This window comes from Xyrauchen texanus, chromosome 48, assembly GCF_025860055.1.
Source record: "Xyrauchen texanus isolate HMW12.3.18 chromosome 48, RBS_HiC_50CHRs, whole genome shotgun sequence".
In the NCBI taxonomy this organism is placed as follows: Eukaryota; Metazoa; Chordata; class Actinopteri; order Cypriniformes; family Catostomidae; genus Xyrauchen; species Xyrauchen texanus.
In genome coordinates this window covers 6,350,929-6,368,205 of record NC_068323.1, presented here as the reverse complement: position 1 = coordinate 6,368,205, position 17,277 = coordinate 6,350,929, and the positions used below count along the sequence as shown (strand labels likewise).

The 17,277-nt window shown below is 40.8% G+C and overlaps 1 protein-coding gene across 1 annotated transcript in view; it reads right to left on the bottom strand.

Annotated features, from left to right (window-relative positions):
• Positions 1–17,277, bottom strand: part of LOC127639564 (fibrillin-2-like) — an 80,134-nt gene that overhangs the window by 46,433 nt on the left and 16,424 nt on the right. Inside the window, exons 7-9 of the mRNA XM_052121640.1 lie at positions 10,031–10,228; positions 7,182–7,307; positions 2,627–2,752 (exon numbers count right to left, since the gene is read on the bottom strand). Of these exons, the coding sequence (XP_051977600.1) occupies positions 2,627–2,752; positions 7,182–7,307; positions 10,031–10,228 (450 nt within the window). The remainder of the gene's footprint in view (positions 1–2,626; positions 2,753–7,181; positions 7,308–10,030; positions 10,229–17,277) is intronic.

The window sequence follows — 17,277 nt, the reverse complement described above, 5'->3', positions numbered from 1 at the left end:
GGTGTGTGAAAAAAGCTCGGAGGATCATCAGAGACTCCAGCCACCCGAGTCATGGGCTGCTCTCACTGCTACCATCAGGCAGGTGGTATCGCAGCATCAGGACCCGCACCAGCTGACTTCATGACAGCTTCTTCCCCCAAGCAATCAGACTTGTGAACTCTTGTTCGCTCACGATATATATATCAGCACTGCACTTTATTAGCTTCATTCTGGAATCATATTTTATACTCACACTTAATAACACACTGGCAACTGACTATCAACCGACAGCTGAATGTCAACACTTCATATTTATTACCACTGATTAAAGTTGATTCAGAATACCGCAGCCAGATTTTTAACAGGAGCTTCTTTCTCCCATACTGGCCTCTTTGCATTGGTTACCAGTTACTTATAGAATTGAATACAAGATTTTACTTTTATTATATGGCCCAACTTGGACTGGCCCCACAATATATGGGTGATCTCTTGCACCCTTACTCTAAGGTCAAGTAATCAGTTTCACTTGTTCCCCGTTCTAGAAGTAGGTCGAAGGGAGATCTGGCTTTTTCAGTTCCTGCCCCCAAGCTTTGGAGAAGTCTTCCAGTCCGGATCAGGTCCGCACCCTTTATTGCTTATTTTACATCTAGCCTAAAGGTCCATTTTTATTCCTTATCCTTTTAAGCCTTCTGAGGGAGTATATAGAGCTTCTGAGTCAATGGTTTTAGTATTACTACTTATTTTTGCTCTATATTTTGTGTGTGCGCTATGTATATTTCTACTTTTATTGTTGTTATGATATTCTGTTGTTTTCCTTTATCTGCCTGCTTTGGGTCAACTTTTGATGTTTTAAATGTGCTTTAGATATAAATCTGACTTGAATATGTCAGCTGAAAAATCTGCTCTTGCAGTCATCTGATAAAAAATAAAGTCGTAATTGTCGAAACTGTTAATTTAACCATTCTTGCGTAAATGGTTGCATTCGTGAAACATGAACAGAAATAATTTACAGGTAAATATTGCATAAAATCATTCTGAAATGAATAGTTGCATTCATGAAACACAAGTAGAACGAATTTCAATGTAAAACGTTCTTAAAGCATTCTCAAGTCAATTCTTGTATTAATTAAACACAAGCAGAACGAATTTAAAAGTAAAACTTTTGTCAAATCCATTTTTATGCAAACTGTCACATTTATGAAACACAGGCAGTACAAATTTTCCAGTAAAACATTCATAAAGGCCATTCTTACACAAACTGTGAACACAGAGAATTCACATTCAAAAAAACCACTCGTGTAAATGTCCACATTCATGAAACACGGGAAGAACGTATTTCCAATTAAAACATTTGTAAATTCATTCTTACATAAATTGTCACGGTCAAGAAACACGAGCAGAGCTAATTTCCAAAACATTTGAAAAAGCCATTCCTACAAAAACGGTTGCATTTATAAAACACGAGCAGAACGAATTCACATGTAAAACATTTGAAAAACTATTCTTGTGAATATCGTACACTGATGATTCGTGCACGCCAAGACCAGCAACTTTTTCAAATTAAAAGGTTGCATTATTTCATGTTGCCTCCACAGATTTAATATTAGCAAACTAGTTTTGGCAAGTCATTTAGGACATCTACTTTGTGCATGACATGAGTCATCTTTCCACCAATAGTTTACAGACCGATTGTTTCACTTTTAATTGACTATAATCACAATTCCAGTGGGTCAGAAGTTTACATACACTAAGTGAACTGTGCCTTTAATCAACTTGGAAAATTCCAGAAAATTATGCAAAGCCTTTAGACAATTAGCCAGTTAACTTCTGATAGGAGGTGTACTGAATTGGAGGTGTACCTGTGGATGTATATTAAGGCCTACCTCCAAACTCAGTGACTCTTTGCTTGACATTATGAGAAAATCAAAAGCAATCAGCCAAGATCTCAGAAAAGAATTGTGGATCTCCACAAGTCTGATTCATCCTTGGGAGTAATTTCCAAACACCTGAAGGTACTAGGGCTTGGCGATAAGATGATGTAATCGGATATCGACGATGTGTGATGCCGACTGCGAATGATGATCGACAATATCGGGAAATGGCAAAACCATTAATCTGGGAAGTTGGCAAATATATTAAACAGCGGCCAGGGTGTGAAACCAGCACCCGCCACCCGCAAAATACGAAAGTTCCTTGTCCAAATGTATTTAATCCATGGGTAATTTTGCTCATCTTCCCACAACAGGCAGACGACCTGTAAGACGTCTCATAGTGTCACATGACAAGAAATGATGGTAGTTAAGCTTTATTGATTTTCTAGTAACAAGCTACTTTTTCCAAGGGTTGCGGTGTAGTATCACAATACTGGTTTTAATGTCACATTGTATTGCATAGGGGCAGCTTTACAGCCAATAGAATTCAGAATCTTCTGCATGCCTTTTTTTGTACTGAAATACAATATCTTACAACACAGATATAAACACACTTTGCTATGCTTAAAGTGGTGGACCACACAGAGTTCATTGTCATGAGTCATACAAGCAACATGAAGCACATCTCAGATTTGGCCCAGGAGTGTAAGGTCAGCGGTACAAATGTGTGCTTGCATGCATGTGTGTGTTACTGTATCAGGATGAAAGAGTCTTACCAACACATCTGGATCCATCAGTGCTGGTGACATACCCTCGCGGACAGGTGCACACGTAACTGCCGGCGGTATTGGTACATTCTCCACCATCACACACGCCGGATATGGTCGTGCATTCATCAATATCTAAAACACAACACAAAAACAAGACTTTTTTTTATTGATGCATCCTATCAGAGGTTACTTTTTCATAGGTCAGGAGACTTTATGGAGTTTGTAGTTGTGTTTATCTGCAGTATCGACCTTATATCAGATTATTCACCAAAAAGTCTTAAAGAGAAATTAAAATGGACAATTCTTGTCGTACACAGGGCTGGATTGGTAATCTGGCATATCAGGCATATTCCTGGTGGGCCGACGCACATTGGGGTGGACTGGCCATCGTGAGAAGCGGGCCGGCTGTGAAACGAGCCGAATGGGACACGATAAGCTGAAACGAGCCGCCGCGTTACGCCGAATGGGCCACAAAATGGCGCCGTGATATGCCGAATGGGTCAGCGATATGCCGAAAAGGACAGGGGCCAGTTTCTATGTAAAATCCCAGACCGATTTCTCTTCCCAGTCCACCCCTGGTTGTACATTTACATTTATGCATTTGGCAGACGCTTTTACCCAAAGCGACTTACAGTGCACTTATTACAGGAACAATCCCCCCGGAGCAACCTGGAGTTAAGTGCCTTACTCAAGAACACAATGGTGGTAGCTGTGGGGATCGAACCAGTGACCTTCTGATTACCAGTTATGTGCTTTTTAGTAAAATCATATGTAGACATTGTGTGTAGGGTTTGTCACATGAGTTTGAGGCAGGATGTGGTATGAACATGACGTATTATTGCGTGTTTGATGAGTATATGTGTATGTGGACCAACTTTGGAAGACAACATCCCAAACCGACTGAGAATGATCCTGCTGGAGTCATAAAAACCTCGACAAAACAAACAGGCTTGTCAGTGTGAACTGAGAACGGCCCAGACTTTACACAAAGCAGACATGAAGTTGTATTCAGAGGGAAACGTTTGCCACCTGGATAAATGGCCTCTGGTCAGAGTGTGGGTTCTGTGAGGGTCTCAACCAAAGAAACATCACCGTACAGCCCGATATCACATGTACACTGAGTTTGTGTGTGTATTCACATGTCTTCATGTCATTAGAGGCCCTTGTACATGACAAGAGAGCATTCTGTGGTTTTGCCATTCCAGTTGTAATTGTGTCTTTGATCAAATATTGATATCAGGTTCACTGCCAGAGCTCGGCACTTAAATTAAAAGGAGGAGGGAAAAAAATGTTAAAAAAAATAAATGAATGAAAACATAATGTCTACTGCACTGTAGCCCCATTATTTCTTTTCCAAGTCCATCATTTGGGTTCCTCGTGAAAATAAATATTTTTTTATAAAAGCGTTTCATGTACTATAGTAACCTTTTTAAGTTCTTTACAGAAGAAACATTTTAAGTTCCAGTTATGTTCCAACTTAGTTCCAATAATTCCATATGAAAACCTTGAGTTCTAATGATCCCAAAGGAGAAAACTGTAAGTTTCTAAACATCACAAACATTCAAAACTACGTTTTTCAATGAAGTTATGCACACAACCGCCACCGCTCGCCATCTGCCGGTGTTGCTAAGCACCGACTCCAGAGGCTGCTCAAATTTCAGTCTCGCCTCGGAGCGCAACTTGCATATTTTCCATTAAAGTCGAGCCAAATCATTATCAAAGGACATTATTTACTCTAGCGTTGTTCATTCTTGAAGTTAAACATCTTGGTAACTTTTATGTATACTGTTTGCCACCTGAACCCCATCGACGTACCCTGTGTTTAATATCTGTGCCGTATCCTAGCCGTGACGCTTCTCGTCCAGTGTGCGACCGCCTTTGGGAGAACCTAAAGTTCTAATGATTCCATTGGAGAACCTTAAGTTCTTAGTGCCATAGGAGAACCTAAAGTTCTAATGATACCATTGGAGAACCTTATGTTCTTAGTGCCATAGGAGAACCTAAAGTTCTAATGATACCATTGGCGAACCTTAATTTCTTAGTGCCATCCGAGAACCTAAAGTTCTAATGATACCATTGGCGTACCTTAAGTTCTTAGTGCCATAGGAGAACCTAAAGTTCTAATGATACCATTGGAGAACCTTAAGTTCTTAGTGCCATAGGAGAACCTAAAGTTCGAATGATACCATTGGAGAACCTTAAGTTCTTAGTGCCATAGGAGAACCTAAAGTTCTAATGATACCATTGGAGAACCTTAAGTTCTTAGTGCCATAGGAGAACCTAAAGTTCTAATGATACCATTGGAGAACCTTAAGTTCTTAGTGCCATAGGAGAACCTAAAGTTCTAATGATACCATTGGAGAACCTTAAGTTCTTAGTTCCATAGGAGAACCTAAAGTTCTAATGATACCATTGGAGAACCTTAAGTTCTTAGTACCATAGGAGAACCTAAAGTTCTAATGATACCATTGGAGAACCTTAAGTTCTTAGTGCCATAGGGGAACCTAAAGTTCTAATGATACCATTGGAGAACCTTAAGTTCTTAGTACCATAGGAGAACCTAAAGTTCTAATGATACCATTGGAGAACCTAAAGTTCTAATGATACCATTGGAGAACCTTAAGTTCTTAGTGCCATAGGAGAACCTAAAGTTCTAATGATACCATTGGAGAACCTTAAGTTCTTAGTGCCATAGGAGAACCTAAAGTTCTAATGATACCATTGGAGAACCTTAAGTTCTTAGTGCCATAGGAGAACCTAAAGTTCTAATGATACCATTGGAGAACCTTAAGTTCTTAGTGCCATAGGAGAACCTAAAGTTCTAATGATACCATTGGAGAACCTAAAGTTCTAATGATACCATTGGAGAACCTTAAGTTCTTAGTGCCATAGGAGAACCTAAAGTTCTAATGATACCATTGGAGAACCTTAAGTTCTTAGTGCCATAAGAGAACCTAAAGTTCTAATGATACCATTGGAGAACCTTAAGTTCTTAGTGCCATAGGAGAACCTAAAGTTCTAATGATTCCAAATTAAATTAAGTTCTATTGATGACATAGGAGAACTTAAATTTACATTTAAATTTATGCATTTGGCAGACGCTTTTATCTAAAGCGACTAAATCACATCAGCGCTTGATAAAGAAAGACAAGAATAATGGCAAATACCTTTACATTTATGCATTTGGCAGACACTTTTATCCAAAGCAACTTACTGTGCCCTTATACAGGGACAATAACACCAGAGAAACCTGGAGTTAAATGCCTTGTTCAAGGACACAATGGTGGTGGCTGTGGGGATCGAACCAGCAACCTTCTGATTAACAGTTCTGTGCTTTAGCTCAATACCACCACCAACTTAAATTCTTTCCACCAAGGTTGGACTGCCCTAGTCAGCACTAAGAGGTTTGTCCTACCACCTCGCTTGGGGCAAGACTTTTTCCACTACACAATCTTGTAATTAACCACCCCCTCCCCACCCTAACAGAACTCCAACCTGGGTTTTTCCACCCTTTCATACGGCTTTAATGATCAGAGTTTTCCCAGTCAAACTCCAGCCATTCAGACTCTAGTACTGGTTGTTTTAGTGAACAGAAGATACCATGGACGATAGCTGAGCACATAATTTCTGAATTCTCTCTGGTTTTCTTGGTCTCTGACCTTGAGAAATTAGGTGCTTTGAACAGGCCCGCCCGCACACAAAGGTTCTGTTTCTTCTCCAAACTTTCATTTAGTTGCAGACACGCCGTCTGGTGTCAGAATCTGATTAGGAGTCAAGCTAATAACCTCGAAAGTTGGGATTCTCTCTGGATGACTAACAAGAAGTGTGTTGGGTCCCTACTGGTGAACATTCTTAACTTTCAACTTCGGGATTTAGCTCAAAATCAGACCGAACTACAACCAAAGCCACAAATGGGAATGTTAACCATGCGAGAAACATCACCAAAGACACTTTGATACTTCAATTAAACAGAACTAAGAACACGTTATAATCTTTTTAGACATGAATGCGAAACCTCTGAGCAATACAATTACAAGTTGTTGTCAATGTTCATATTTGGAGACATTTACAAGATTGTGGTATATAAGGAAGGACACAGATGCTGGAATGTGAACATAACTGTAATCCACTATCTGTCAATCTCACTAAGATTTATCTAAATACCCCCAAAGGGCAGGCTTGGTTCCAACAACTACAGACTCCCCGCTTTACAACACGCCTGCTTGTTTTCACTCTGCATTGTTTAAATTCCACTCAAGCGGGACTATCTAACATTAAAGACGACCAAGATGGACCTAAAGAGGAAAAAAGGTGTGGCTAAAAACTCAATCGGGCATCTGCTTTAATTAGAAAGCACACAATAGTGACTCCAGCCAACATTTACTGGAACTTCTAGCAACAGAAAAAGCCAAATGCATGACTCAAGGTTTTTTCCAATTATGAGCTTAGAATGGGAGTGAAATCATTGCTAGTTTATACAATCCACTCACTACTGTAAATCTTCGACAGTTTGTGTTTTATTTTTGTTGCATTGGTAAAATAAGTGCATCGAGTGACGTACCTTCACACTTCTGGTTGGTTTCACTCTGCCGATGGCCTGCGGGACATTTGCACTCGTAAGATCCCACGGTGTTAATGCAGTTCCCTCCAGCACACAGTCCAGGAATGGCCTGACACTCATCCACATCTAACAACATGAAGAACATTGCAACCATCAATTCTACATCTACTGTGAGATAACATGGAAATGAACGCAATTAAACACACAGAAGACACTTTATTTTGTTGAAAGGAAATACCTTTATACTAGTAACCTTTATATAAATACTAATAACTACAGCAGCAGCATCTAAACCTTTGAGACCGAGTATGGATTTCACTTTGGTTTCTGTGAGGATTTCTCATAGGTGTTTTCTTTAAGAGAGTTGAAGACATTTATTATTCCCTCAGACTTTGCCCTCACAAAAAATCTGGTCATGTAGTCATCACAAACTCATCGCCCTTGGACTCCATAACACAACTTAAGGTCTGTGGTACTGTCTGAATTGGACAGATTTCTGGAAGGACTTTTGAATGGCAGTTATGTCTGGCTAGCACTGCTAACATGAAGCCAAGTCTGTTCTCCAATGCCTGTGTTAGATGTCTAAGTCTTGTCTAATACTTGTTGATACAAGGGATGGGTCACGATGAGCGATGAGTCAACTAGTCCAACAACCGTTTGGTACTTTTCGTGGTGGAGCTTTTAGTAGCTCACTGTTCTTTAGCTGTTAAGGCTTGGGTATACTTTTCTTTTCCACAAACCGTTATGTCTCACGCATGTACAGTCAACTCAATGAAAATGTGCAGATGCTATTTACATGTGCGCAGGTCTGTGAAATGTGCTAATGAGGAAATTTCATTTGTTTCTATATACTTTCAGAACAACACGTGATGTAAAAAGGAAAACACCACTATTAATCCTTGAGCTTTCCAACCCAGCATACAGGTACACCCTCCTTAAACCATGGTCGCACTCAAAATTACATTAAACGATTAAAAAAGAAAACATAAACCCACATCATGAGGTTTATAAATCGGAAGTCTTTTCAAAATACATATTAAACCTGGAAACCTGTGTTGGTACAGCCATTGACCGGGAAAATCAAAAATGGCACTCTTGGGACTTGGCGATCAAAAGTGGGGCTTTTTGTTTTGTTTTTGTCACCATTCTGAGTAAACTCTACAGACTGTTGTGTGAAATCCCAGGAGATCAGCAGATACAGAAATACCCAAACCAACCCAAATGGCTCCTAAAATCATGCCTCGGTCAAAATCTGAGATCACTGAGATCAACTTTTTTTCCCCATTCTGATGGTTGATGTGAACATTATCTGAAGCTCCTGACCCGTATCTGCATGATTATATGCATTGCACTGCTGCCACACGATTGGCTGATTAGATAATCACATAAATAAGAAGGTGTACAGGTATAACCCCATTAATAAAGTGCTCGGTGAGTGTTCATCAAGAAAAAAAACGTTTGCCAATGGGGTATGAATAAAAACTTGATTCAAAGCCAAAACAAATGTATTTTTCTAACCAAATTGGCAAATATATTTTTCTTGTTTTAAGCAACAACCCCACCAAATTTTGTTCCATTTTTCCAAAAACAAGACTCAATATCTTATGCCTTTCTTTTTAGTACATTTTATCTTGTTTTAAGGGTGTTTAGATCATTTTACCACAATATAAGACAAAACATTCTTTAAGATTTATATATTTATTTATTTTTGCAGTGGAGCGTTGCAGTTTCAAGGTAGCATTTAAAGTTAAAAGTAATCTTGAGCCCCTGCATTGTTTCATTCTGTTGCATGTCATCTAGATGTTTTTTAAACTCAAGAGCATGGCTTATGTAAACGCCTCTAAGAAACTCATCCAATCAGGTTGAGATGAACCCAAAACCAGCCAAATAATACAGGCCTTCTATAAGATTGCTTAGATGACTAGTCATTCAGGCAATCCACCAACTAATCCAAGTTTTCCTCCTTATTTGAAACAATCTTCAAGGGGAGTCAACTTGCACCCAATAAGCACCAAACCACTGGTCCTGTCTTCTAATATAGTTCTAAAACAGTCTCACCTATTAAACGCCACTGAACACAAAGAGACTCTGGAAAGTTCAACGTATGGCACACAAATCCTCCAGCTCAAAAGTGCACGTGTGTGCTTTGTACTTCAGCCAGATCAACGTTTCCAAAAGCTCTCTGTCTTTGGGTAAATCCAGGCCAGACATAGGAGCATTCTCTCGTGTTGGATATTGAAGGGAGGAGAAGAATATTTAAGTTAAAGAGAAGCCACTTTAATGGCTCTTTCTTGAAAGGCATTCCTAATCATTGGGAGGGAATTCTGGGGAGTATTTGAGATATTTGAAGTCAGGGTGGCCTTTGGTATTTTGGCACAAGAATGTTCTGGTAGGGCAGGAACTGGAGACTGGAGTTTTATTTTCACTTATTAAATGACTCCATGTCCAACTATGTGCTTGAAAATTAAACAATGTGTCCAAACATCAAGCCCATAATTGTAATAAATGTGACAAGCCACCAAGCCATCCCATTTAAAATTGTCTTAATGGAAGTCATCTAAACATTTGTCACTACTGTCCAACACAATGGGAAGTGTCTTCATACTTGGACATGGTCTGGAGCATCGGTATAGTTTACCTTACAAGGGTCATGACCTCTCTCAGTATCATCTGGCACATCAGGCTTGTTATTAGGGGAAGAATTTTGCAAACATGTGAGCCAGATGCTGAGAGGCAAACACTCAATGGAATGTTGATGCAGTAAAACTTTTCTCTCTCTCTATAACTGTCTGTCTGTCTGTCTGTCTACTACTGTTTGGCACCAGCAATGGGCGATTGGTCATTCTCACCTTGGCATGCACCAGTCCGAATGTTGGGTATGAAGCCCCTTCGGCAAGGATGCGGCTGGGCAGGGCACATTTCACAAGGGTGACCCCATGCTCGGCCGATGGTTGCACAGCAAAGCGTCTTGGTGCACACAATGCCGCTCAGTTGACCCTGGCACATTTGGTTGTTGACCTGTGTGAAGCAAGGCCCAGTCCGATAGTCTGAAAGGGAAAGAGAGAGGAAGAATTTAGCAAAACAGCAATAACTTTGCAAGCTGTGTAAGCGATTAATAACACATAACACCGAAATGTCCTACATAAATTTGTTCATACAATGAAAAGACCTGTCCTTGGGTTACTCTGCTGGAAAAACTAGCCAACAGTTATTGACTCACCTTAGCTGGTTTGAGTTGGTCTAGCTGGTCTTCCATACTGGCCACTCTGGTAGTCAGCTGGTTTAGTTGGCCAGCCAACTAGTCATCTAGCCTGACAAGCTGACATTTGCCCAAAAGCCCTCTTAAAATAACAAAGCAGACCAGCCTGACACGGCTTAGACTAGCTTAATCCGTTTTTTATTCAGCAGGGAAAATACACAAAAAAAAAACACATTAAAAAAACACCTTAAACCAGCCTAGGTGGTTTGCTGGTCTTCCTGGTCTACCACTGGTCATCCTGCATGGTCAGGTTTGATGGTTTTAGAGGGGATTGGGGAACTTGTCAGATTGTCAGGCTATGAGGTTTGCTGACCAACCAGCTAAGTCAGCTGAAAACCCACCTTGGCTAGGCTTAGGTACCAGTAAGTCCAAGTTAAACCATGATAGGATCATGATAGGATCTTTTTTTTTTTACATTTCAATGATTTGAAAAGACAAGCACTAATAAACATTGTGACGTGCAACTGAGAAAGTACGACCACAAGAAATCACATCAGCGCTTGAAAAAGAAAGACAAGAATGATGGCAAATACATTTACATTTATGCATTTGGCAGACACTTTTATCCAAAGCGACTTACGGTGCCCTTATTACAGGGACAATCCCCCCGGAGCAACCTGGAGTTAAGTGCCTTACTCGAGGACACAATGGTGGTGGCCGTGGGGATCGAATTGGCAACCTTCTGCTTACCAGTTCTGTGCTTTAGCCCACTACGCCACAGTTACTCCATTTTCAGCAAATTAATCTTTTTCACCACACAGCTGTTTCTAGAGCATTCCCAAACTGGAGATTGGTCTGGGAATGTTCTGACAGTGGTGCTCTTTCACTCGCTCATAATGTGATAACTAGATCATGAGTAAGAAATTGCAGGGATTCATTATAATGGCAATCTCCATGACAACCCATCTTGTTTTTGGCTGAGGTTGAAATCATCAGGTATGGACTAGATCAGATGGTACTGGGACAGTTTTGATGGTTTGGCTGAGAGTTTCTTCTTTGTGCTTGTTGCCAATCGTGACTTAATCTCGCTAACAATGTTTTGCGTATCAAACAAACCATCTTGATGCTGAAATAAACTGTCTGAGCATTTGAATATCAGGCAATTTAGTAAAACTCAAAGGTTTACACTAAAGCAAATGCTATACTACTGAATGAAAACAGCTTATTCAAGCCTAAGCTGGTTTGAGGGTATTAAATGAGTCTCTCAACCTCATCATGCTGGTCTGGTTTGCTGGTTTTAGAGGGGTTAGGGTGCTTTTCAGTTGGTCTAGTTGGGAGACAAACTGAAGACCAGCTAGATCAGCTGAGGACCAGCTTGGCCGGGTTGGGAGACCAGCTAAACCATCTTAAATCAGCTACTTGGTCAGCAATCTTCAAACCTGGTCTAGCTGGTCTGATTTTTAGAGGGGTTTGGGGTACTTTTCAGCTTGCAAAGGTGGAATACCAACTGAATACCAGCTAGACCAGGTTGGGAAACCACCTAGAACATCTTAAACCAGTTACTTGGTCATCTACCTCCAAAACTGGTAAAGCTGGTCTGGTTTTATTGGGGTTCTGGGCACACTTCAGCTAGTAAATCTGGGAGAACAGTTAACTGACGAGCTGAACTAGCAAGAAGACCATCTTGGCAGGACTTAAATACCAGCTAGATCATCTTAAACCAGTTTAGACCAGCATACCAGTTTAGGCTGATTTATGCTGGTTTTTAATTCCAGCATGTGCTGAAAGACACCCATAGACCTCCATAAATATCTATGCTGGTCCAAGCTGACTTACGCTGGTCTGGTGCTGGTCTAGCTGGTGGAACAACATAGCCATGTTATTTACCTGCAAAAAAAATACCATCAACCAAAATTGATGGTCTTTCTGATGAAGCTGGTTGAACAGGGAAGTCATGCTGGTTAAGCAAGTTAAAAAGCCAGAAACAGCACACCAGCATTTCATACAAAACACAACAAATACTGGTGACCACTAATGCTGGTGGTTTCAACAGGGATTGAAGGCAGTATTTCTACTTCAGTGACTCTGCAAGTGACATTTTGAGAAAGTAATAGAATGAGGCCCAGCGTTTGTTTGGGGTATTTCACAAGTGTTGGTTTTCATGGGCAGGAAATGAACCGGTTCCTGACCCCGTGATTTTCTCAGTCATTGCTCAAAGAGAGAGACAAATCTTTCAGTATACTTCATATTATTGCATTTGAAACTAAAGATAAATCATATATCCTTACCCAAGAGAGGCGGAAATATAACACTAAGAAAGTAGGTCATGAGGAGAAGACAAAAAAGGGAGAATTTCCCCTTCACGTGTCTTTAAATCCCTTCGCTATCCCCTCATCCTTCCTCTCTCCTGTGCCCCCCTGACCTGACCATTCTTCCTAGACGATTTGAGTCCAGGAATGCGAGCCCTCTCCAAGTTGAGGCGACCCACTGCGAGCATCCTATGCACATCTGGGACTGATTAATTGCAACTAGTTCGAACTACAGGGGGACAAGCGAAGGCCCAGATGTGTTCATGCGTATCCAATACTCAATGCATCAGCCTCTCTAGATCTTCCTTTGACTTTCACTATTAGTAATTGATATTTACAGGAAGAAATGCCTGTTTGGCCTTGGTAAAATGCTTAGTCATGGAAGCCTTAAATAGATCACAAGATGCTTGGCAATAGCTGCTAAATTGTCGAAGGAACTGAGGTGAGAACAGGCTACCATGAGAACATCTTATTAGCTTCTCAGGTCTGTCTGAAACCTCTTTGATCTGCAAAACTCAGGCCAACATCAGTCGAAACACGTTATTCTGTTCAAACTAGCCAAGGACAGCAAAGCTCCATCTGTACGTACACATGGCCAAAGAATCACACAACGCAACATGGTAAGGCAAAAACGAAAGACTGGAACCCTTCGAGGAACCCTTTAAGGAACCCTTCGAGCTTGCTTAACGGGCCATTCAGACCGAACACATCCTAACACTAAAAAACACTTGGACAAAGTGCAAAAATTGTAACAGAGCACAGGTCTCTCATATTTTTAAAAGTCAAAAATACTGTCAAAATGAGGTGCTGCTCCTCAAGACATGCCATAGTGCTCAAAAACTTCAATAATAGACTAGATTGAAATCTTCCAACAACAAGTTTCTGGGAAATAAGGTCTAGTTGCCAACAAGACTTTGGGGTTAACCAGCCTTCCTTCGTCTTAAAGATCTAAAACAAGTATGCTCATATACCCCAGGACCTGAGAAGGGGGATGTGCTGGAGATGTAGACAACATTCTGAAGTAATTTTGTCTTGATTGCAGTTTGAGTGCCTTGTCAAATCAAAACCATTCACCAACACCCTCTTCCCACCAAACGTTCATTCACATCTCCTTTCCGTTTAGTCACCACCACATTTGCTTGCCAGTGATCTCTGCCAACTATTACCTCTTTCACATAACATCATAAATTAAAATTAATCATGACTCCGGAGGGGAAAAACCTCAGAACGTAACTAATGCATGGCATTCCCACTTATGCAGGGATAGGCTGTAAGTTGTGTGTGGCATAATTTGATGAAGGAACTCCAGTTGTCTTCACAGTCCAAAGACTTGGCCTGTTTTTATCATCTCCCAATGCACATGGACCAAAAGGGATACCCTGCCATGAAAGACCTTCTTAAAATGAAAAATGAGCCGAAGGGAAGTTAATTTAGTCTGGAACGCCAAGCCTCTGGGGACCAGCTGCACAATTAATGCAGGTGGAAGCCTAAGACACGGCCAAAAATGTGCTCTACGGTCAATGACTGGGAGAAGTTACTCCATTTTGTTGTGACCTATTTTGGTTCTAGTGCACATTGAGATAAGGAAACTGCCAAGAAATATGTTTTTACTTTATGGGAAAAGCAGAGGTTCGCTTACATAGGTCGGAAGAAATAAAGTAGAGGAGACGAAAGGAAAGGAAAGACATCAAGTCTTGAGTAGAGGAGGCGAAAGGAAATATTAGCTGTTTAAGGGGTTCCTGTGAAAAGCTTTGATGTTTAATGGACTGACCAACAAACACTTTTACTGCTCAAAGATTTACAATACAGCTAAACAGAGGAGGCAGCGTCTTCAAATCTATATGATCTCTTGCACAAATAACCAGGAACCCAAGGATTCAGAGGTTTTATGCCTCAAATTTGAGTCATTCTTTAATCCACGGGCCTCAGTCGATTCATTCACACTCTTGTGGTTATGGGATAACTAGTAATGCTTTGTTGCTCGGAAAACCATTTTTCTGTTGAATCCATTGCCATAGCCAATTACTGATGGCATCGGTGGCAAAAAAAGAGAAATGCATATTAAGAGTTTCAAAGAGACCAATGACCATGGCTTTAGTTTCAGAAGTGAGGTCACATTTATCGGAATAGACTGCAAAATATATAGACCGCATAGCTTTCTTCGGTGGAGACCAGAATAAGTTTTGACGCAGAACACACATGGCAGCACGTAAAACGAATTAGATGAATGAGGCTGACACCATTCATACTGTTAACTTCCTAAACTTCCTCTATAATCCGTGCCTAGTGCATAGCTGAGCTTGCATTTTGTTCGTAAATCTATTTTGCAGATGACTGACTTTCTAAAAACACTTTCCAACTATTGAGCCGCACAATTGATTCTTTTGTCAGGATCTTAATTCTTTGCTTGTGTGTTTCTTTCTTAGAAGGTGGTTTGCAAAAACCAAACAGACTGATTACTGCAGACGCTGGATATTTTGTAAAAATGCATAAACTTTTGGAAACACTCTTGTTTTTTAATTGGCCACAGAAAAATTCACACTTGTTGGAACAAAAGCTAAAGGGAAAGCACTTCTCTCACAGGGTTCCTGTTCCAGAAAAAAGGACTAAAATAGAACGCTTGTCCCCTTTCATTGACTTAAGCATACAGGTGTGCCACAGTCTCAAGTAAAATGGTTTCCATGAACAATTGCATGCTTGGCCGACTCTTGTTGAAGTTCAGTCAAGTTAACGGACGCGACCACAGAATCACTGAGCTTTTCTCAAGGTTACTTTGCTCTAAAATCCTAATCTAAAAGTTTTTAAAGTTAACATTTTAGTTACACTTAAGCTAAATTGAATTGTTTTTTATTTGCAGTGAAATGTGGTGAGCTGTTTTGGACATGAAGACAATTTGAGATTCAAGTTTGGAGACAAATTACAATCATCACCTTGAACAGAATATATATCCATCCATCCAGTCATCCATCCATCCATCCATCCATCCATCCAACATCCATCCATTCAGCATCCATCCATCCAGCATCCATCCATTCATCCAGCATCCATCCATCCATCCATCCAGCATCCATCCATCCATCCATCCTGTCATCCATCCATCCAACATCCATCCATCCATCCAGTCATCCATCCATCCACCCATCCAACATCCATCCATCCATCCAGTCATCCATCCACCCATCCATCCATCCATCCATCCATCCATCCATCCAGTCAACATCCATCCATCCACCCATCCATCCAGTCATCCATCCACCCATCCATCCATCCATCCATCCAGTCATCCATCCATCCAACATCCATCCATCCAACATCCATCCATCCATCCAACATCCATCCATCCAACATCCATCCATCCATCCATCCATCCATCCAACATCCATCCATCCAACATCAATCCATCCATCCAACATCCATCCATCCATCCATCCATCCATCCATCCATCCAACATTAATCCATCCATCCAACATCCATCCATCCATCCATCCACCATCCATCCATCCATCCAACCATCCACCCATCCATCCAACATCCATCCATCTCTGTCAATCTGTCATTCTTTCTTTCTCTTTTTATTCATCTCTCCATCCATCTGTCTGTCTATCACTCTTTCTTTTCTATCTATCTATCAATCATCCATCCATCTGTCTGTCTATCACTCTTTCTTTTCTATCTATCCATCCATCCATCTGTCTGTCATTCTTTCTCTTTTTATCCATCTCTCCATCCAACCATCTGTCTGTCTATCACTCTTTCTTTTCTATCCATCCATCCATCCATTTGTCTGTCATTCTTTCTTTCTCTTTTTATCCATCTCTCCATCCAACCATCTGTCTGTCTATCACTCTTTCTTTTCTATCCATCCATCCATCCATCTGTCTGTCATTCTTTCTTTCTCTCTTTTTATCTATCCATGTATCCGTCCGTCTGTCTGTCTATCACTCTTTTCTTTTCCATTCATCCATCCATCCATCCATCCATCTGTCTGTCTATCACTCTTTCTTTTCTATCCATCCATCCATCTGTATGCCTTTTCAATCCATCCATAAAGTGGTATTTGTCCATCTATCCCAAAGTGATATTTTCTGCTCAGGTCTTCACATTTATTTTTAGCGTATGGTTTAGTGATATTTTTACTCCCTTCTCCAGACAAGCAAGAGCTTTTAGGATGAGTTTGGTGAACAATGTGGTCAGGTGGCCCAGGAGGTAGCTGCTGGGGGGCATCTGGTGTCCCTTGGATGACACTCTCAGTGTAAAGATTGTTTGTGCTAGTTCAGGCCTGGTTGTGTATACACAGCTGGGGTCTCCATTTCTTAAAGAACACCACCCATACTTCACCCCCACCTCCTCGTTCTTCTCAGAAAAGTCTGCAGAAACACTCCCTTGTCATTTCCACCCTACTTTGTTGGCTGTAAGATGTCTCCAAAACTATGCACTGTGTTTTCAAAGAGAACTGGCCCACGACTGCACAAGGGGGCTTCATGACGGGGTGGGTTTACAGGGTAGAACAGACAGATGAGGGAGGGGTAACAAAAAAATTGGTCAGGTATGCAGCCCAGTGTACCTAAGTGTGCTCTTCTCCCACAA